This window comes from Pipra filicauda, unplaced genomic scaffold, assembly GCF_003945595.2.
Source record: "Pipra filicauda isolate LSUMZ 115617 unplaced genomic scaffold, ASM394559v2 scaffold154_size2910363_pilon, whole genome shotgun sequence".
Classification (NCBI taxonomy): Eukaryota; Metazoa; Chordata; class Aves; order Passeriformes; family Pipridae; genus Pipra; species Pipra filicauda.
The window spans coordinates 740,336-756,966 of record NW_024104040.1 but is presented as its reverse complement, the minus strand read 5'-3'; the positions used below and the strand labels follow the sequence as shown (position 1 = coordinate 756,966).

The 16,631-nt window shown below is 37.5% G+C and overlaps 1 protein-coding gene across 5 annotated transcripts in view; it reads right to left on the bottom strand.

The window, feature by feature from the left end:
- Positions 1–294: 294 nt before the first annotated feature.
- ROCK1 (Rho associated coiled-coil containing protein kinase 1) overlaps positions 295–16,631 on the bottom strand; it is an 88,390-nt gene continuing 72,053 nt past the window's right edge. For 2 of the 5 annotated variants that reach the window (XM_027731235.2, XM_027731237.2), the window contains 7 exons: positions 13,523–13,593; positions 9,647–9,735; positions 8,456–8,534; positions 8,077–8,338; positions 7,110–7,317; positions 2,626–2,667; positions 295–1,810 (listed from right to left, as the gene is read on the bottom strand). In XM_027731235.2, the coding sequence (XP_027587036.1) occupies positions 2,640–2,667; positions 7,110–7,317; positions 8,077–8,338; positions 8,456–8,534; positions 9,647–9,735; positions 13,523–13,593 (737 nt within the window). In that variant the 3' untranslated portion in view covers positions 295–1,810; positions 2,626–2,639. Of the gene's footprint in view, positions 1,811–2,625; positions 2,668–7,109; positions 7,318–8,076; positions 8,339–8,455; positions 8,535–9,646; positions 9,736–13,522; positions 13,594–14,101; positions 14,151–16,631 lie in introns of those variants that run through there. The other 3 variants (XM_027731236.2, XR_003542573.2, XR_003542574.2) reach the window with 3 other exon arrangements.

Here is a 16,631-nt window from a genome sequence, read left to right as displayed (position 1 = left end):
ATCATGAAGGATGAAGCAATGACAAGGCCATCTTAGGGTGGTGGTTGAATAATAAATATAAATTAGGTTACTAATTTTAAAATTAGGCAGGCCAGGAGAATAAGGGAATGAAATAATTAAATGTAATGTGGTATTTACTTATTGATGTAGAATACTAAAAAAACCCCCAAAACATTTCAGAGTCTCCTAGGTGTTACAGTGTAAATGCACCTTGTACCAGGAAGCTGCTGCAATGTCTGAATGCTTAGAAAAAGATGTTTAAGCTGCAGTCAGGAGAAAACACCATGCCAGTCGTTTTCAAAAGGGTCTTTCCATAAATTACTTTATTTCTCATTAAATGAGCACAGAGTCATTACCATATTAATAACAGATATGTTTATTATTACATATCCATCAGTGCGGCTTTCAATACCACTTGAAACATGCAAATCGTCCCAAGGACGAATCAGTTTTCCAGTGCTTCTTATTTAATACATAACTGCAAAGCCATTATAAATTACTGAGGAGGTATTTGGTTAAGAAATAAAATAAAATAAAACCATACTGCCCATACCATGAATGTATTCCTGCTACAAAGCAAGAGTCTGACAGCATTTACTGAAATTCCTGAATTATCCAGAGTTTTGCGTCATATGCTTTTTTTTTTTGCATTGCCTACACATCTCTTGGCTTATGAACCAGAATCAGTCTTTCTTTGTAAGAGGAATTCTCATTCAAAGATTGTACTTAATTTAGAAAATGCATCTAGCATCTACAAATACTTCAACCAATTAAAATTCAGTAAAAACTACTGATATGCAACAGTTTTTTAGAGGTTTCTTTAGTTTTAGGTTTCTACATTTATTGACATGGCAATAATACAATTATCTCAAATCAAGGCACTAAAAGATCAATGTAAAACCAAGTAAAAGTGTTCTAAGAATAATTTACAGTTCAAACAGTGCATATATTTCTTAAATGTTTGTTAACTTAATGTACGTTATCATTTAAAATTGTAAGGCAATACATTATACAGTTATAGAAATGATGTACCCCAAAATATGCTTCCAAACTCCGTGGTTCTTTTTGCTGTTAGTTTCTAATGCCTCTAACAATAAAATAATTCAGTATGGCTTGGCAAAAATGCATAGATTAAAGGCAATTACTTGTTTCCCCCCTTTACAAACCTGCTGCATCAGTATTTTGTAAAGCATAATGCAAAATATTTAACACTTTGATCCATTCCATAGTGGGTGGTTAGCATTAAGGCTGTAAAGAACTCTGCAGTGAAGGCACTGAAGTTCAAGTGATAAGGCTTCATTTTAAGCTAGTTCTGCAGTCTTCAAGAGCACAACTTAGAGTCTTGAAAGCAATTGCAGTCCTTCTCATTGAGAAACCTTCCTCTTCTACTCGGTTTCATATGCTCATCTTGACATAAATATCCCCTTCACAGGGTTAACAGTCCTTTTCTTTCACTGGTATGAAGAAAGTTGGCTGCATTTCATTGTGATTGACAGGCTTTTTTTAAAAATCCAAAAAGGCAGCACCTCTTTTTTTTTATACACCTAGCTAAGCTTTATTTGCTTTAACTTGCATTACATAGTAATAATTAATCTAATCTACCTTGAGGCAAACCCGCAATTAAACACCCTCAGCGTGCTTTTGTGCCAAAGCAAGGAGGAGACAGTAATAGCAATCTTAACCCTGAAGCCTGTGATAGTTACGTTGAAAAGAACAACAGCCTGTCTGCACTGCTCTGTGTGGTTAAAAAAAGCCCTGTTTCTCTGACTGCATCCCATGAGATTCCGTTAAGCACTGTACATGTGGTTAGCTGGAACAAAGAAGAAAACAGACAATTAATAACAAATATAAAAATTAGCTTCATAACATCAGTGCATGTTTGCCAAGAGCTTCATGAAGAAAATACTTCATGTTAACGGAGTATTTTTTTCAACTGACACGGTACAAAATACTAGGACGCACCTATATGATCTTCCACAAACTGTTCTTAATTTCAAACAACATTAAATGAACACAGAGATCAGACAGATGATAATAATATTACAGCAGCTTTCCAAGTGATGAACAGTAAACAATTATGGGTGTATTCATGGCAAATGCTAGGTGACCCTCTTTCACTTGCAGGACAAGAAAAGGCTCTCTAGGCTAAGAGCACGCGCATGCAGCTGCCAGAGCTCATCTGATGCACAGGAATTTTGGTTGCTTGGTTGGTTGTTTTCTTTTTTAAACATGCATTAACTTGACCAGGTGCCCAAGTCCAAATAGATCAAAAGAAAACACCTCAACTGTGCTGATACAATGTGAATAAATCAGCATACTATGAACTATGAAGTGTAGTTTCCAATCTCGAAGCAGTGCTGCAAATGCCAGCGAGTTCATCAAGAAGTTCTGATTCATATTTATTAGTGGTAAGTTATTAAAATCAGGAATAGAACTTAAGATGAACTTTTATATGTGAAGCTTCTTTCAATGGCTCTGAGACACCTCTCCATTAAGTCAAGGAAGTGCTGTCTACCAACAGCAAAGAAAGGTGGGTCAGACCCCGAAAGAAATGGACTGAAATGTCTTCAAGCATGTGTTAATGTCTGTATCCGTTCGACAAAATAGGTAATAATGCCTGCTTACATGGTAGGACTCCATCACCGAGGGCAAGTTCTGCTATACTGCCTGACAAGAGAACAATTTTCAGATACTTAACATGTGTATCCCATACAAATCATCACTGCTTCTCCTACTCCCCTGCCTAAGAGGTGAGGAGAACTGCAGGGTGCAGTGTCTTGAGTTCAGAAAAGCAGATCTAACAGTTTGCTGCCTCTTGAAAGGAAAAGAGCCTGCTGTTGCTGCTGTTTCCTCACTTTATCACCTTCCTGACCCTCCTATTTACCAGCCCTCAGCTTTGGCAATCACTGCACTTCTTAGCATGCTGATCCACTCACTAGCTCAGCAAAGTAAGTCTACACATTTTTGACAGTCAGGAAACTGAATTGTGGGCCTTCATGGAAAGGTCCAAAATGGATCATTTCAAGCACTTCCCCAGGATCCACTGACAGAAAAGCAGGGAAGGAAGACACAGAGGGGAAATGCTCTGTCAGATTAGCTCAGCTACCATGCAATCACGGTAAGTGTTCAGTACATAAGATCCATTGCAAATTTATTCAATAATCTAAATTTAAACATCTGGTACATCGGAAGTGAATTTTCCTAAAATAAATCCAATAAATCCAATGCCTCTTCGTTCTAAACATATCAGGTGAAATATGCAATGGTATGAGGGCACAGGCTTGGCATACTCCATCACAGCAGCACTTGTCTACTTCATAGATACAACTAACAACAAACTTGTCTGAGAAAGCCACAAAAATGTCCACAGTAGAATAGCCAGAAAGAGAAGTTCCTACCTGGCCTTTTCCTAATGCTTCTTTGTTCAGTATAACTCTGAATCATTTCATTAGTTGCTCACACTGCCCTGCAGGTGCCACACAAGCCCCATTACATCCCAGTCAACCCAGTGGCAGCTGTCTGATGGGGACATGCCACAAGCAGCTCCTCAAGCATCAGCAAGGTGCAGGGGCTCCCCACCTGCCCCCTGCACACATCTCCATGCAGCACAACAGGCCGGGAGCACGCACATACCCAGCACCCTTGCTGGTCAAGTGCTGTGCCTCTCTAAATGGCTTAATCTCAATATGATTCTTCCCCCATACTCAGTGCCTACAATATGCAGCATTAAAACAGAGTTTCCTGTAATTAATTGTTTTTTCTAAGAAGCTCTGCCAGTATTTGACATCATTAAGAAGCAAAATTCTAAGGTCAAATATCAGTTATGTCATCATACTCACTGACGGATTTGGGGTCAGTCTAAAAGAGTGATATAAATGTTTTCTGTCTGATCCACATCCGTGGGATCTGTCTGTTAGATAAATCCAAGCAGTCAAAGAGATAAGATACCATGCAGGTATTAACTTCTGAATTGACAGAAAACCTCACAGCTTTATTTCTTCCCAAGAACTTGGAAGATCTCCCTGGGTGATGGGGAAGGGTGGCAACACAGGCAGTACACTGGGGTAGATGCAGAAAATGCAAGACTGAAGTATTCTGAACAGCTGATCTGACCTGTTACTTCACTAGTGCAAGACTTCACCCTTCCTCCTTTCATTCTTGAGACTCTTCCACAAACCACTGCAACTTCCGAATCCAACAGAAAACCACATGCTTTTCTTCTGTGGCGTGAGGGTTAGGGGTTTTTTTTGTTGTTATGCTTTGGGTTTTTTGGCTTTCCTTTAGTCAAAACATTCCTGGATTAATTTTCTGCTGAAAAATAGATCAGTTGACTCTGGTAATCCGTGAACCATGAACTGACAAAGGATAAAGCTCAGGAATGTGCAGCCGTCCTCCTTCTGGTGCTGGTGAGCTATTAGATCTTTAGGATCCTCACTGGATCTTTAGGATTTTAAAACCAGAGCTTTAATGATGGTGTTTCTCATTTCTCAAAAAAGTTCCATTCACTACTTGTGTATTTCTATGATTCTGTAACACTGTCACAGGAGAAACAGGAATAGTAACAGAAATGGTCTGGATAACCGATCTACGCAAACTGAGCCTTTCCTTTAAGAGCTACTACAAATTTTCAAATATGCAAATCTGTTCATTCTATAATAGATTAGCTGCAAAGCTGTCCTTGCTAAAGGAAACTCCAAGACAGCATTTCTATTAAGAGAGAGTGGAAAAGAATTGATTTAAGAAAATGGATTTTCTTCCATTTAAGAGTATGGAATTAAAGCTGGTTATTACAGCTACCAGAGGACCTTGTAATGATAAATGGAAAGGAAATTATACCCAGAATATAACTCAAATAGTCTATTGGAAAAAAAAGTCTTCAACTCTAAATACCTAATTGTGAAATTAAGAAATATGCACTTTCTTTACCAAGGCAAGGCTTGACAAGGTGGAGAAAAGAATCTGTATACTCAAAAACAGAGGATGATTTCTAAAACGTACAATTAGGATCTTCCAAATATTGTTTTAGATTATTCCAGTTAATACACCTTAAAGATGCAAGTAAATAACATATTAAAAATAATTCTTTCCAACCCCTCTGGCTGGTTGGTTGGTTGATTTTGGGGGAATTAGTCTTAAAGGATCTGGCTAAAGCCTCTGGAAGGGTCTAACACTTTTCAGTAAATCTTGGAAAATTGAGGACTGAAGGAAAAAATAAATTTGGAAATACCACAAAGCTTTATAAAACTTTCTGGAAGTTGAGAGAAATGGACACTTCGTAGACAAGATAAATAGTTTAACAAGATTCTGTTGCACAAGTACACACAACGTAAGTACATAACAAACATGACTGAAACCCCCGGGAATTAACAATTACTAATTTATCTTTTTTTGGTACAATACGGAAGATGCCACTATTCAGTGAGGAAACTCTGATTTTACCATCATTCTTAGCTCAGGTTTATCACTATGTGCTTTTCCACTGCCCTCACCCATATTTTAAACAGATTTTTACAGAGAAGACCGTAGGTAAAACTGCCCACTTCCCAGGAAATCTCCCCATCAGAAGTGTTTATGTGTTTCAGAACTTTGGCTTGATTAAGTGCCAGTGTTGAAAAATGTAAAATTACATCATGGTTCTGTTGTGTTCCTACCAGTTGAACTGTAACTTGGGAACTGAGACTTTGTTCAGTGTTTGTGAATATGACTTCTCCCCCAAAGGCTCTGGCACAGCTACATGTTCTTAACACAACATGCTGCTCACAGATTTCTTTTTATGTTGGTCTCCTCACGCTGTTGCATTATCATCTCTAATACCAAACTGCCTGCAACATTACTGATTTTCATATTGACAGCTTTGTATTTGAGGCCTAAAGTAATTTTCTTGAATGAAATTATCTTGGGGACCTTCACTGAATATATTACTATCTCAAAACTATGATCCCTGGGAACGTTCAAGGCCACATTAGATGGAGCTGATCTAGTGAAAGGTGTCCTTCCCCATGGCAAGGGGACTGGAACTAGGTGATCTTTAAAAGGTCCCTTCCAACCCAAACCACTCTATGATTCTGTGACCGCTTATGTTTTAGGACATAAGTCTTAGGGACAAGAAAATCAGCACCCTTTGTATCTTTCCGTTTACAAAGTTTTCAGTAAAATCAGGGATACTATTTCAGACACTACAGACTGTTTTAATGGGTCTTGAGGCAAATAAAGCTGAGAATAGACAGCAAAATTTAAATGTAAATCTGGTAGTAAATTATACTGACTGGAAATACCATATAAAATATGGTCCTCTGCAGGAGGATGTTTCATGATACACCCAGTGTCTCTTTACATGCAAAAGTTCAGGGTTTTTTCGTGCAAGGAATGTTTGGTAGCCCTGCCAATCTAGGAAGACTTTCCCTACTGAGACACTAGTTTCCATTTACACTGTCAATTCAATCAGTTAGCTGGGGAGAAAGGGACACACATACTATAGGAGGAAGGTAAGGCAGGTTGAAATCAGCTTACAGTAACCTAACATTAAGAAAACATATTTTACATCTTGCCCCAGCTAATGCACAGGGTCACAAACAGCTTACAAAAACAACTGCTGGAATAGAAGACAGGGAATGAGTAAGCAGGGAGAAAGAATGGAACCAATATCTAAGCAGCCTTCCAGCAAAAGAAATGTCCTAACAACAGACTGAGAATCTGTAAGTTTTTCACTTCACCCCCATCTGCAGAAGACTTTTAGCTTACACAGGTTCTATGAGTCAATCCATGGACGAGATGACTACATGGATGCTCCTTGCAGTTAACTGCTGTTGCTGACATATTTGCTGAGTCTTGCCTTTAAACAGGACAAAAATGCAACCAGCTCCCTTGCATGTATTGGCAGGCCAGGTACCAACTCTACGCTACCTTTCCAAATGTGAAGAACCGACAAATTTACCATGATAGCAAGAGAATTCTGTCTGCTCCTTCCTTTGGGATTTGAGCAGAGATTTAGATCAGCAGTTCAACAGTCGTAACTGTGGAATTATTTCATAACTCCGCATTAAATAGGATTTATACACAGACACTTTTTTAATCAAAAAGATACTTCGTTCTTGTAGTTTATTTCTCACCTGGTTTTCCCAGAAGTATTTTTAACAACTTTTCGGAATGACTGATTTGCTGAGGATCTTGTAGACATAGTTCTAGGAGAAGCACGAACAAAAGTAGATGGTGGTGTCTTAGGGATCTTCTTTACTAAATGAGTCACCCACTTCTTCTGTTCATCTTGACAGGATGCCAATAATAGCATATCTCTTGCTGAAGTTACATCGTAACTCACTGTAAAAGGAGGAAAATGATTCAGTGAAAATCAGGACTTGTTATCAAAATCAGAATTATGACATACTAACTGTGCCACTGGAAAGAACAAATATCCATACTTGTATTGGATTTATTTATATATTTTTGAAAGATAACAAACAGCAGGGGAGATTATGAATATAACGTTCTTCAATATTTGTCACTCTGCATTAAGATTCTTGAGTCTACCATTAATATTCAAGAAATGAGAAAACTTACACCAATTGCAGTCTTAATAAGCTGAAAAGTTGTATGGATGCCTTATGGCCAAGTTCCAGAGTACGTACCCTGAATGCTCCACTTCACAGGAGCACGGAGAAGAAACCTTTACTCCAATCTGTGAGGTGGCTGAAGAACCACTCTGCAAGATCTTAGCAGAGTTTGGTGATGCAGCCACTGCAACTGTCCCTAAAGTGGGCCAGGTATAAGTACAGAGAGAATGATTTGGGAACCAGGGAGCTGCCCAGTACTTGGGCACAAACCTTCAGGGAACCTTTTGCTCTCAGGGCTCTCAGCAGAGCCCCATCAGTTACACCATGAAAGGCTACAGAGGACTGCCACAGCTGCCTGTTCATAAGCAGTGTAACAGCCTATTGTTTTAATCTTCCACATTTAAAACGATAAAACTCTAATTTTAGGTTTAGTTTTAAACTAAAGTGCTTTTATTTGCCTCCAATAGTTTAACAGGTGTGGCTAAACCATGAAGAGAATACAGAACAGAAAAAAAAATGAGTATACCCTTGCATGGTGCAATTAATTCCTCCTTTTTATCCAAGTGGTCTCTGTGGCACTTCACATGGCATCTTCGACATTCTAGGGCAGCAGGGGGTTTGAAGACATGCCAAAGAGGTTTGGCACAGGCCTCACAGTTGGCTGGAAAGTGGTATAATGTGGGAATAAATTCATGGCCCTTGTGATTTAGAAAATTTGTCTTCTCTGCCGGCTGTACTGGTTCTACCTCCAAATCCTTCCTGCATTCCCCCTCATTAGCATAGAGAATCTGAAAAAGAATGCTGCTGTGTTATTGTTGAAGCACTATGTACTTTTATACCCTTTTCAAAGAAGCTGCCAAACTTCCAAGAGAATTAAACAGACATGAGAATAAACTTCTTTTTACCTGGAATATTTTAGGAATTTCTTCAGTTTCAGCTCTATATACATCTCCTTGAGTTACAGGCCGGACATGAAACAGCTTACTAAATTAGAAGAAACATAAATCAGAGAATGCTAAAAGGCTACATATGTTTTAAAACAGTTATCAAACTGCTTTGAAGTTCTTGGAAATTTTGCTTATGCAAGCAATACAACCTACTTCAAGGCTGCAATATGATTGTAGGAATTAATTCATAAACCATATAGATCTTGTCTACCCAAGAAAGATCAAAATATTCTGTAGCATGGAAAGAGGGTTACCTTACAACGAGCTCAAGATCCATCATGGCAAATTTGCGCGTGAAAAAGGCTTTCAAATTCCTCCTCAGAACACTAGGAAGCCTAACATTATTGCTAGAATAGCCTAGTGATAAACCTGTATGGAAGTAACCATAGAATACTACTAACTAGTTTTTTTACTAAATTGTTATGAGTTGATAAACAATCAATGCTAAAACATCACAAAAGGAAATCTGGGGCACCAGCTGTCAAAAATGCTATTAAAATTGGAACAGACATCATCTTATACTCAGTCAAGTCCATCTATCCCAACATCCTGTTTTCAACAGTAGCCGTAACAGATGTTTATGAAAAGAGAATAAGAGAAAATAACTCTTTTCCTGGTTATAGGCAATTGGCAGCTTAAGCACTTCCTGAGTTTGAGATTCCTTCCAGACCACTGTATTTGTTAGTCACTTACAGACCTATTCATGAATTCTAAAACCTTTTTTCAATTACTACTCTATAAGGTCCTATAATGTCCATCAGCTGTTCAAACATCACAGTCATGTATCAGTGATGGGCTTCAGTGATATTTGACACAATTTTCCTCATGTACAACAAATGTAAAGGGATCACAATTAATTTATTTTATCACTTTAAACAGAAACCATCTGGAAAAGTTAGAAATGCTTTGAACTAGATGAGCAATGATACTTTCTCTTTTCTCTAACTTTTAGCAATAGCAGAACAAAGAGAAAGCAGTATCTTCTGTTAACAGCATGCTGAAATACAGACAGACATTTTCCAACTAGTTTGGGAAATTAAAAATTACTTATGGAATTTTGATTTCAAGCTTTTAGATTTGTTATCAGTTATCTCACGCACAAGGCTCTTTTCCCAATTTGCATCCAAAACTACCAGTAACTTTACTTACTCTATATCTAGTACCATAGACGGATTAGACTGGTCCTTGTCTTTTTCATCATTGTAGAACAGTATCTTTTTACTGCTCACCACAACATACTGTGGAAAGAAAGGATAAAGAGAAGTTAAAACTGCATTTTAAAAAGCAACATTTATCCTAATGTTCTCCTACACACACATGTAAAGCCTGAGTAAAGGAAAGATTTTAAACTAATATCAAGACATATTTAAATATTCATGCAGGCAGATACACTACTGACAGCTGGGCAATGCTACAGCCTCAGCGACTTTGTATTTTCACTGAAGCACCATAAAATGCTTGTCACGATTCTGGAAGTCCATCTGCACACAAACTCACAAATTTCAATTGCTATTGGCATGTTACCATGAAAATTATGCATCACAGAGTGATACAGTGCAAAATCTATCACTTGATGGTAAAGTCGTAAACAACTTCTGCAGTTCTACAGACCTGCACCAAACTACTGGTAGTTTAGAAGAGATTCTCACAGCGCCAGCTAACTATTTCCTACACTTTCAATTTAATGAACTGGTGAAATAAAGAGACAAAATGAATCAGCAGAAACAGAGGTCTGGTATACATTCCAAATCTAGGAATGACAGCTGAAACTGTCCACAAGCATAAGCTCAGTGACACCAGTGGCAGTTCCCTCCCCTGCAGCTTCAAATGTTTTAGAAACAACTAAATGGTATGAGGTACTAAAGAGGACTAAAAAGAGGCAAACTGACTGCTCTGTCTATATTGAACTCCATGTATAATATGACCCAGAAGCAGGGGAAAGGACAGAAAACCATGAGAGTGAATACACCAACAGTTCATCTTGAATTCCAGTTACTGGTAGGTAAAACTGAATGAGTTTCTGCACAACGAAGATAATGACAATTTAAATTAATAGTGTTTACTCCTTCTACAAGAGGAGGTTTCAACCTCCTCATTACACAGGACTTTAAGCTGACCTCAAAACCTGAATATGAAAGTTACCTTAACAAATTTATAGAATAGCATTTTAGAAATGTGTTGTGCAAGCTGTGTGCTACAGCTGTAAATCTCAATTACTGAAATGCATCTTAAAAAGCCACAGAGGCTGTTTTGGCCCCAACTTAAAGAGCTTTCAGCCCTTTAGTCACAATTCTTTAATGGGAAGCCTGATCAACTTGAGTAGGTACTAAGTTGTAATAGTGTGAGCCTCTAGTGATTTTTCCCACTGAAGAAAAAGACTGCTTCAATTCCTTTATCTACTTCAACAGAAAGCTAATGCTTTTTTTGTTTTTGAAGTGTGCATTTCTGCCTTTCACAGACAAGACCAAGGCCTTAAGATGACAACTATCACAGATGCAAATTCTGACTGCAAGGGAATTCAGTTATCACACTATATACAATTCTTGGTTAAAGAACAATTTAACCTCACAAAAGAAAAGTTATGTACAACAGCCTTGATATCCTGTTGTGAACATATATAAAAAAAAATCTTCTGACAGTAGTTCTGTTCTACAGTGGTTTTGGAAGGATATTTTATCACCTCCACTCGGGATAAAACGAAGCTCCAGATAAAAGCATGGCTAACACATTTTAGCATTAGCTTGAGGTATAACTCAAGTGTTTATTCTCAAATAAGTTTTCCACACTCACCCTTTTCTAACTTAAGCTAAATGACTCAGAGGGCACGGGGCAAAAACATCAGTGCTACTGATATTTGAGTCAGAAATGCAGCAGCTCAAGTTGTAACAACTCCGGCATCAACCCAATTGCAGTGCTAATGCAATTCTGCTTTCCATTTAAGTTGATCTGGGCATGCTTATATTTGAGGCTGCATACCTCCCACCAAGCCCAAAACTGAAATTGCAGGAGAATTTGGAACAGAAGCACCTGAGGAGGCTGACTCCACACCAGCTTGTTTCAGCTGCAGTACAGTTCAGCCAACAGGACACACATGTAAATCAGCATGGCTCCTCACTACTGTGTGTCACTGATTTGAGCCTCAGCTAGTTTAAGGAATCTTATCAGTATGACTCATGACAGAAGCATCCATCTGTAGCTCAAATTCCTTCAAAGTGTATTACTCGAACTAGGAAAGTATGAATGGAGTAACTGCATAAAATATCTTGAGGGAAGTAAATATGCCTACACTGGCCATGCCCAAAGAAGATCAGATATAGTCTTTCACTGGAGAAGCTGCATTTATCAAGAGTTTTAACATTTCAATCATCAGAGGATGCAAGAATAATCTCCACTTCTAAAAAACAACCATAAAAGGCTGCTGGAGGTATTCTGACAGGAAAATGATGCAGTATTTTAAATAATCCAGAACAGAACAAAGCTACATGATTTGTGCCTAGGCACAGTCACTTTTGCTTGTGGACACTGCCAAAAGTCTGACAGCAACCCAGAAAATCAATTCAGGAACAAGAGGAGTCAAGCAGCCTTAGCTATCAAACAGAAGAAGTTGTGGAATAGATTTACAAACAGGTGTGTTTTGTGAGACACCTGAAGATCATTCAAATGCTACTGGCATTTGAATCAAATATGGCATCAAGAACATTCTAACCTCGTCCTCTAGATTTCCCTCACTTCTGCTAATAAGGAGACAAAGTGAAACAGAGAGAGAACAGAATTTGAGGTATCTATAAGAAACCCCAGATTCCAAACTGTGGTAACCAAGCATTTTCAAAATGGCACATTGCCTCTCATCTGAGGGGCTGGGAGAATACCTTAAGCATCCATTAGCTGAAATAAGGTGGAACTTAACACTCACTCTTCTGCAAGCCACAATAGGTGGTGGGTTTAACTTACAGACAAATCAATGCAGTCTGATATTGACGTAAAAATAGTCTGGTCTGGAACTCAAAATACGTAGATTGTATAAAGAAGGCCGTGTTAGCCAAGCGAAAACAGGAATACTTGAAAGAAGTAGTTCAGCAGCTAAAGGTCCAATGCAAACACTTAAGTGCTTCTTTGACAGGAATTAATTCCTTCTCCCTTAAATTTTGTAGGAACCACTTCTAACACTTGTAGAATGTGAATGTAAACAGGAGCATTTGAGAAAGACCTTTTAGCGGGAAGCAGAAAGTTACTTTGTCATGAATAAACTGAATCATTCCCAACAGTGATCTTTGAATTTAAGAAGATGCAGGGAAACAAACTACTTTGTACAAATTGCTTGTAAAATTTACAGAAATCTGGTGACCATGTTCACTTAGGCATTTAATTATACCAAAGAATGTTCACAGAGGGGAACTGAAAAGACAGAAAAGATAATCAGAAACTAGTTCTAAGCATCTCAATTTCAACATCTGACATTTCAAAGAAGCAGATCATAACCTCTGCAGAGGCAAAAGAGTACTGTTTTGTTTGGATTGGGAATTCCAGCAAAGAGATCCAGTTTCTGAAAGTAAACCAGTTCTTTTGAAGAGACACTGGCCATTTTAAAGGTAAGGAAGATAAAAAAGTCCTTGGAGATCATGTGTGGCAAGTTATAGTGTGATGTCTGTGTGCGAAGGTCTTCCATGACCTTCAGAACATTTAGGTGTAGTATTCCCTACTCTCTCCTGTCAAGTTGCACATGGAGCTTCTTTTTTAGTAACAGGATTATAAAGAAGCTTACTCAGAGAAGAAATGAGATTTTTAATGATTCCAAAATGCCCATTGTAAAGCATTTCCTCACCCACCTGTTGATAAATTTACACAAAGTCATTACTAAAGATTTCAAACTGAACTTGAATTTTCTTGTTTCCTTTTTTTATACACACTAAGTTACTCTTAATTATTTTGTTTGGTTCTTAAATATGAGTAGTAAAACCAATTCAGGGCATGCCTAAAAACTTTTCCAACTGAGGAAGAAGAAAAAAAAAAAAAAGACATTTGTACCTGTTTCTTCCAGCCATGCCGCTTTATATTTCCTTTGTTTGGTACTGAAAGCCAACCTTCAAGTCTTGATTCTGGTTTTTAAAAAATGCATATTTAATAATTTCACGTATTTATAACAATAAAGCAGGATAACACAAAAGCAAACTATTACAAGAAAGGAAGATGTACCACATGCAGTAATAGGCAATTACCTATTCAGCAAAGCAGAATAAAAAGCACAGCTAAATAAAATGAAGATATAAGCATTTAATTCATGCTTTATCACAAGCCAACATCTGATTACACAGTTACTGCACAATAAAAGTAAAGCTGTTCTCCTTGATGCCAACATCTAACATTGTATGTAAATAGTATGCAAAGAGCCAGGCAGGAAACACTTTGCTTTGAAAATATGTTACAGTTTAAATTAAGAGATTTTTCAATATAAACATAATTTAACATTCAGAGGGGCTATATGAAAATAATCAGCAGGAAGATGCAGGAAGTAAAACAAATCAGATCCATATTTTCCACGGGAAACAAAAAAGGGAGAGAGAGCACAAGAGCAGGCAAAGCTACAAGGGTGTCCCCATTACTCACAGAAGATAAGCATAGGAGATAATTAAATAAGGAATGCAGGAAGAATCAACTAGATACAAAGAATAAGAGACAAGCATTTTATTCAAATTTTCAGTGAAAAATTCTCCAAAGAGCAATGTAATAATGTATGTTCCCACTACAAAACTACTGAAATAATTTAGCAATGATACAAAGAAGGGCCACAAGAAAATTGGCATTCTGCCTAATGTGAATGGTAGATTTAAAAAATCCTTCCAGCTAACTAACAGTAGTTTCTAAAATTTAAAATTATGAAACCAGACAATGATAGTGAGAAGCTATCGTTATTCCATTAACCTGAAATGACACAGTAAAGTCCCACAATTTTGGAAATGTTAGAATGAAGTAATCAAAATTTCAGTCCATAAATCTATTTCACAATTGAGATTTTTTTTTTAAATTATTGTAAAAATGTGATTTGAAAAAAAAGTGTCAGAAAACAGAAACAGAGCCAATACCTAATGTATGTATTCTTCATAATAAACTTAACTGGCAGCACTGAAAACTTCTAAAACATTAAGTTAAAGTTTTCTGAACTATTCTCCACAAATACTTATGTAAGAAGGAGCTACTGGTCCCTTTTATCCTTCAGGAATAACTCTTTGTGAGGTATATTGCAGTAAGCTCCAAAAATACACCCAAATATCTAAGTTATTGTCCATATGCTTTGCTCTGTAAAATTACAGTGAGACTGACAGCCTAGCAAGGTATTAAAGTCAGGCATGAAAAAGACTTTCCCATATTAGCCTTACAGCATTACAATATTTAGAAGATGACTACACTTAGAAATATAGAATCATTTCCTAACATTCCTCCACACAGAATAGCCTAAAATACTGTGGGACCACTGAACTACTGAAATCAATCAGAAGAAAGCCATGATAGTAGAATTCATTTCAGTAAGAGAATATCCCAGAAAAATGAAGGAAATTTGCACTTCCCTGCCTCTCCTATCTCCATAAGAAAAATGGGGTTTGGGGGTTTTGCCCTCAACCCCTCCCCTCTTCTTGATACAGTAGCTGTGGAAAAGGAAACCTATTTCCTTCATGTCTACAGGCATCACCGACAATGCTTACCTTGTTTGGAACACCTTGATTCTTACACCAGGAGGAGAGTCTTCCATTTTTAGAAATTACAGAAAGACCCTAAAACTCAACTCGTCCCTTGCAAAATAAAGGGATTAATTGCTAATAAAGAACATATTGTGGATGACTGCAGTTCAGAAGGAATACAGGAAGGATGACTGTTGTTCAAAGAGAATACGTATGCATCTGTATAAATTGCAGCATATGAAAATCTGGAAAGATCCAATAATAATACATTTTAAAAGATGCTTATAGGGACAGTATGAGCAGGAGTTGTTCTAAGTTCACTTCTATTTCGGCACATTCTGAAAACAATTTCAAAAGAAGTAGGAAGTGAATGAGGTATTTCAAATGAATCAGTTGACATTCTTTTCTGTCTACTACAAATCTATTTTAGTGAGAAAATTCTGTTTGAATGAGAGATGATTTCTGAGCTGTGAATAACATCTTGCAGTTGGAAATAAGTTTCTGAACACACTCCTTTTCAACAAAGCTAACATTCGTCTGGAACCAAATGTACTCTTAAAAGGGTAGATGAGCTCTTTCATTCCAACCTTGCCACAAAGGTTTCTTCCAAGTAATATTTATAGTGCATTTTTATTTCCCTCGACAAGTTAGCTAGCACAACTGCAAATGCTCATCTGGCCATTTCACAAATATTTGATCCAGAAGAATAATATTTATGAGTGTTCTGATTAAGTAATTAAGAAAATACGGGCTATCTAGACTATGAAAAAGATTCTTCCATCCCTGTCTTTAAAAATAGCCTCAAAACTATTGCCTGAAAACGTCCCTGTACTTTGGAAAGAATCACAGAATTGATACTTTATTTGCAGTCCAGAAAATCTAAGACAGGCCTCAAAAATATCTGATGGCTTAGGCCTCAAAAATATCTTACGGCTAGCTGGATCTGAATAGGATATGAAGAAAGAATTTCATAAAGGCTACAGATCTTATAGTTATCTCTGAATAGATTTTAAATTGAGATTTTTATTCTAAACATCTTCATGGTTAGTATTCATACTGCCAGGATTCATAGGGATTCAGTATGATAACAGTGAGTTCTAACTGTAAGACTTCAATAAACCAAGTCTTACAGACAAGACAACCATGGCTGTCCTGATTTACGAGATGTTTTGTTGTTCTGGAGCTAAGTAGCACAGGCGCTTTCACAAGCGGCAGAGCACCTCTTTCCAATGCTTTAGAATTCCTACTCCTCAAGACTCTTCCACAGTTAACAAAAACATGGAGATACTACCTTGCTAATTCTTTCCAGTCCACTCTTCCCACTTGATTATTTCCTTCCTCAGACTGTCTTACTATAATTTCATGTGTATCTCACCAAGGACTGCCAACTGGATCTTGCCTTGAAGTTTACTCAGGTGACGGCTACTTGCAGGTACTTCAGAAAGTCCTAGCTGAGTCCA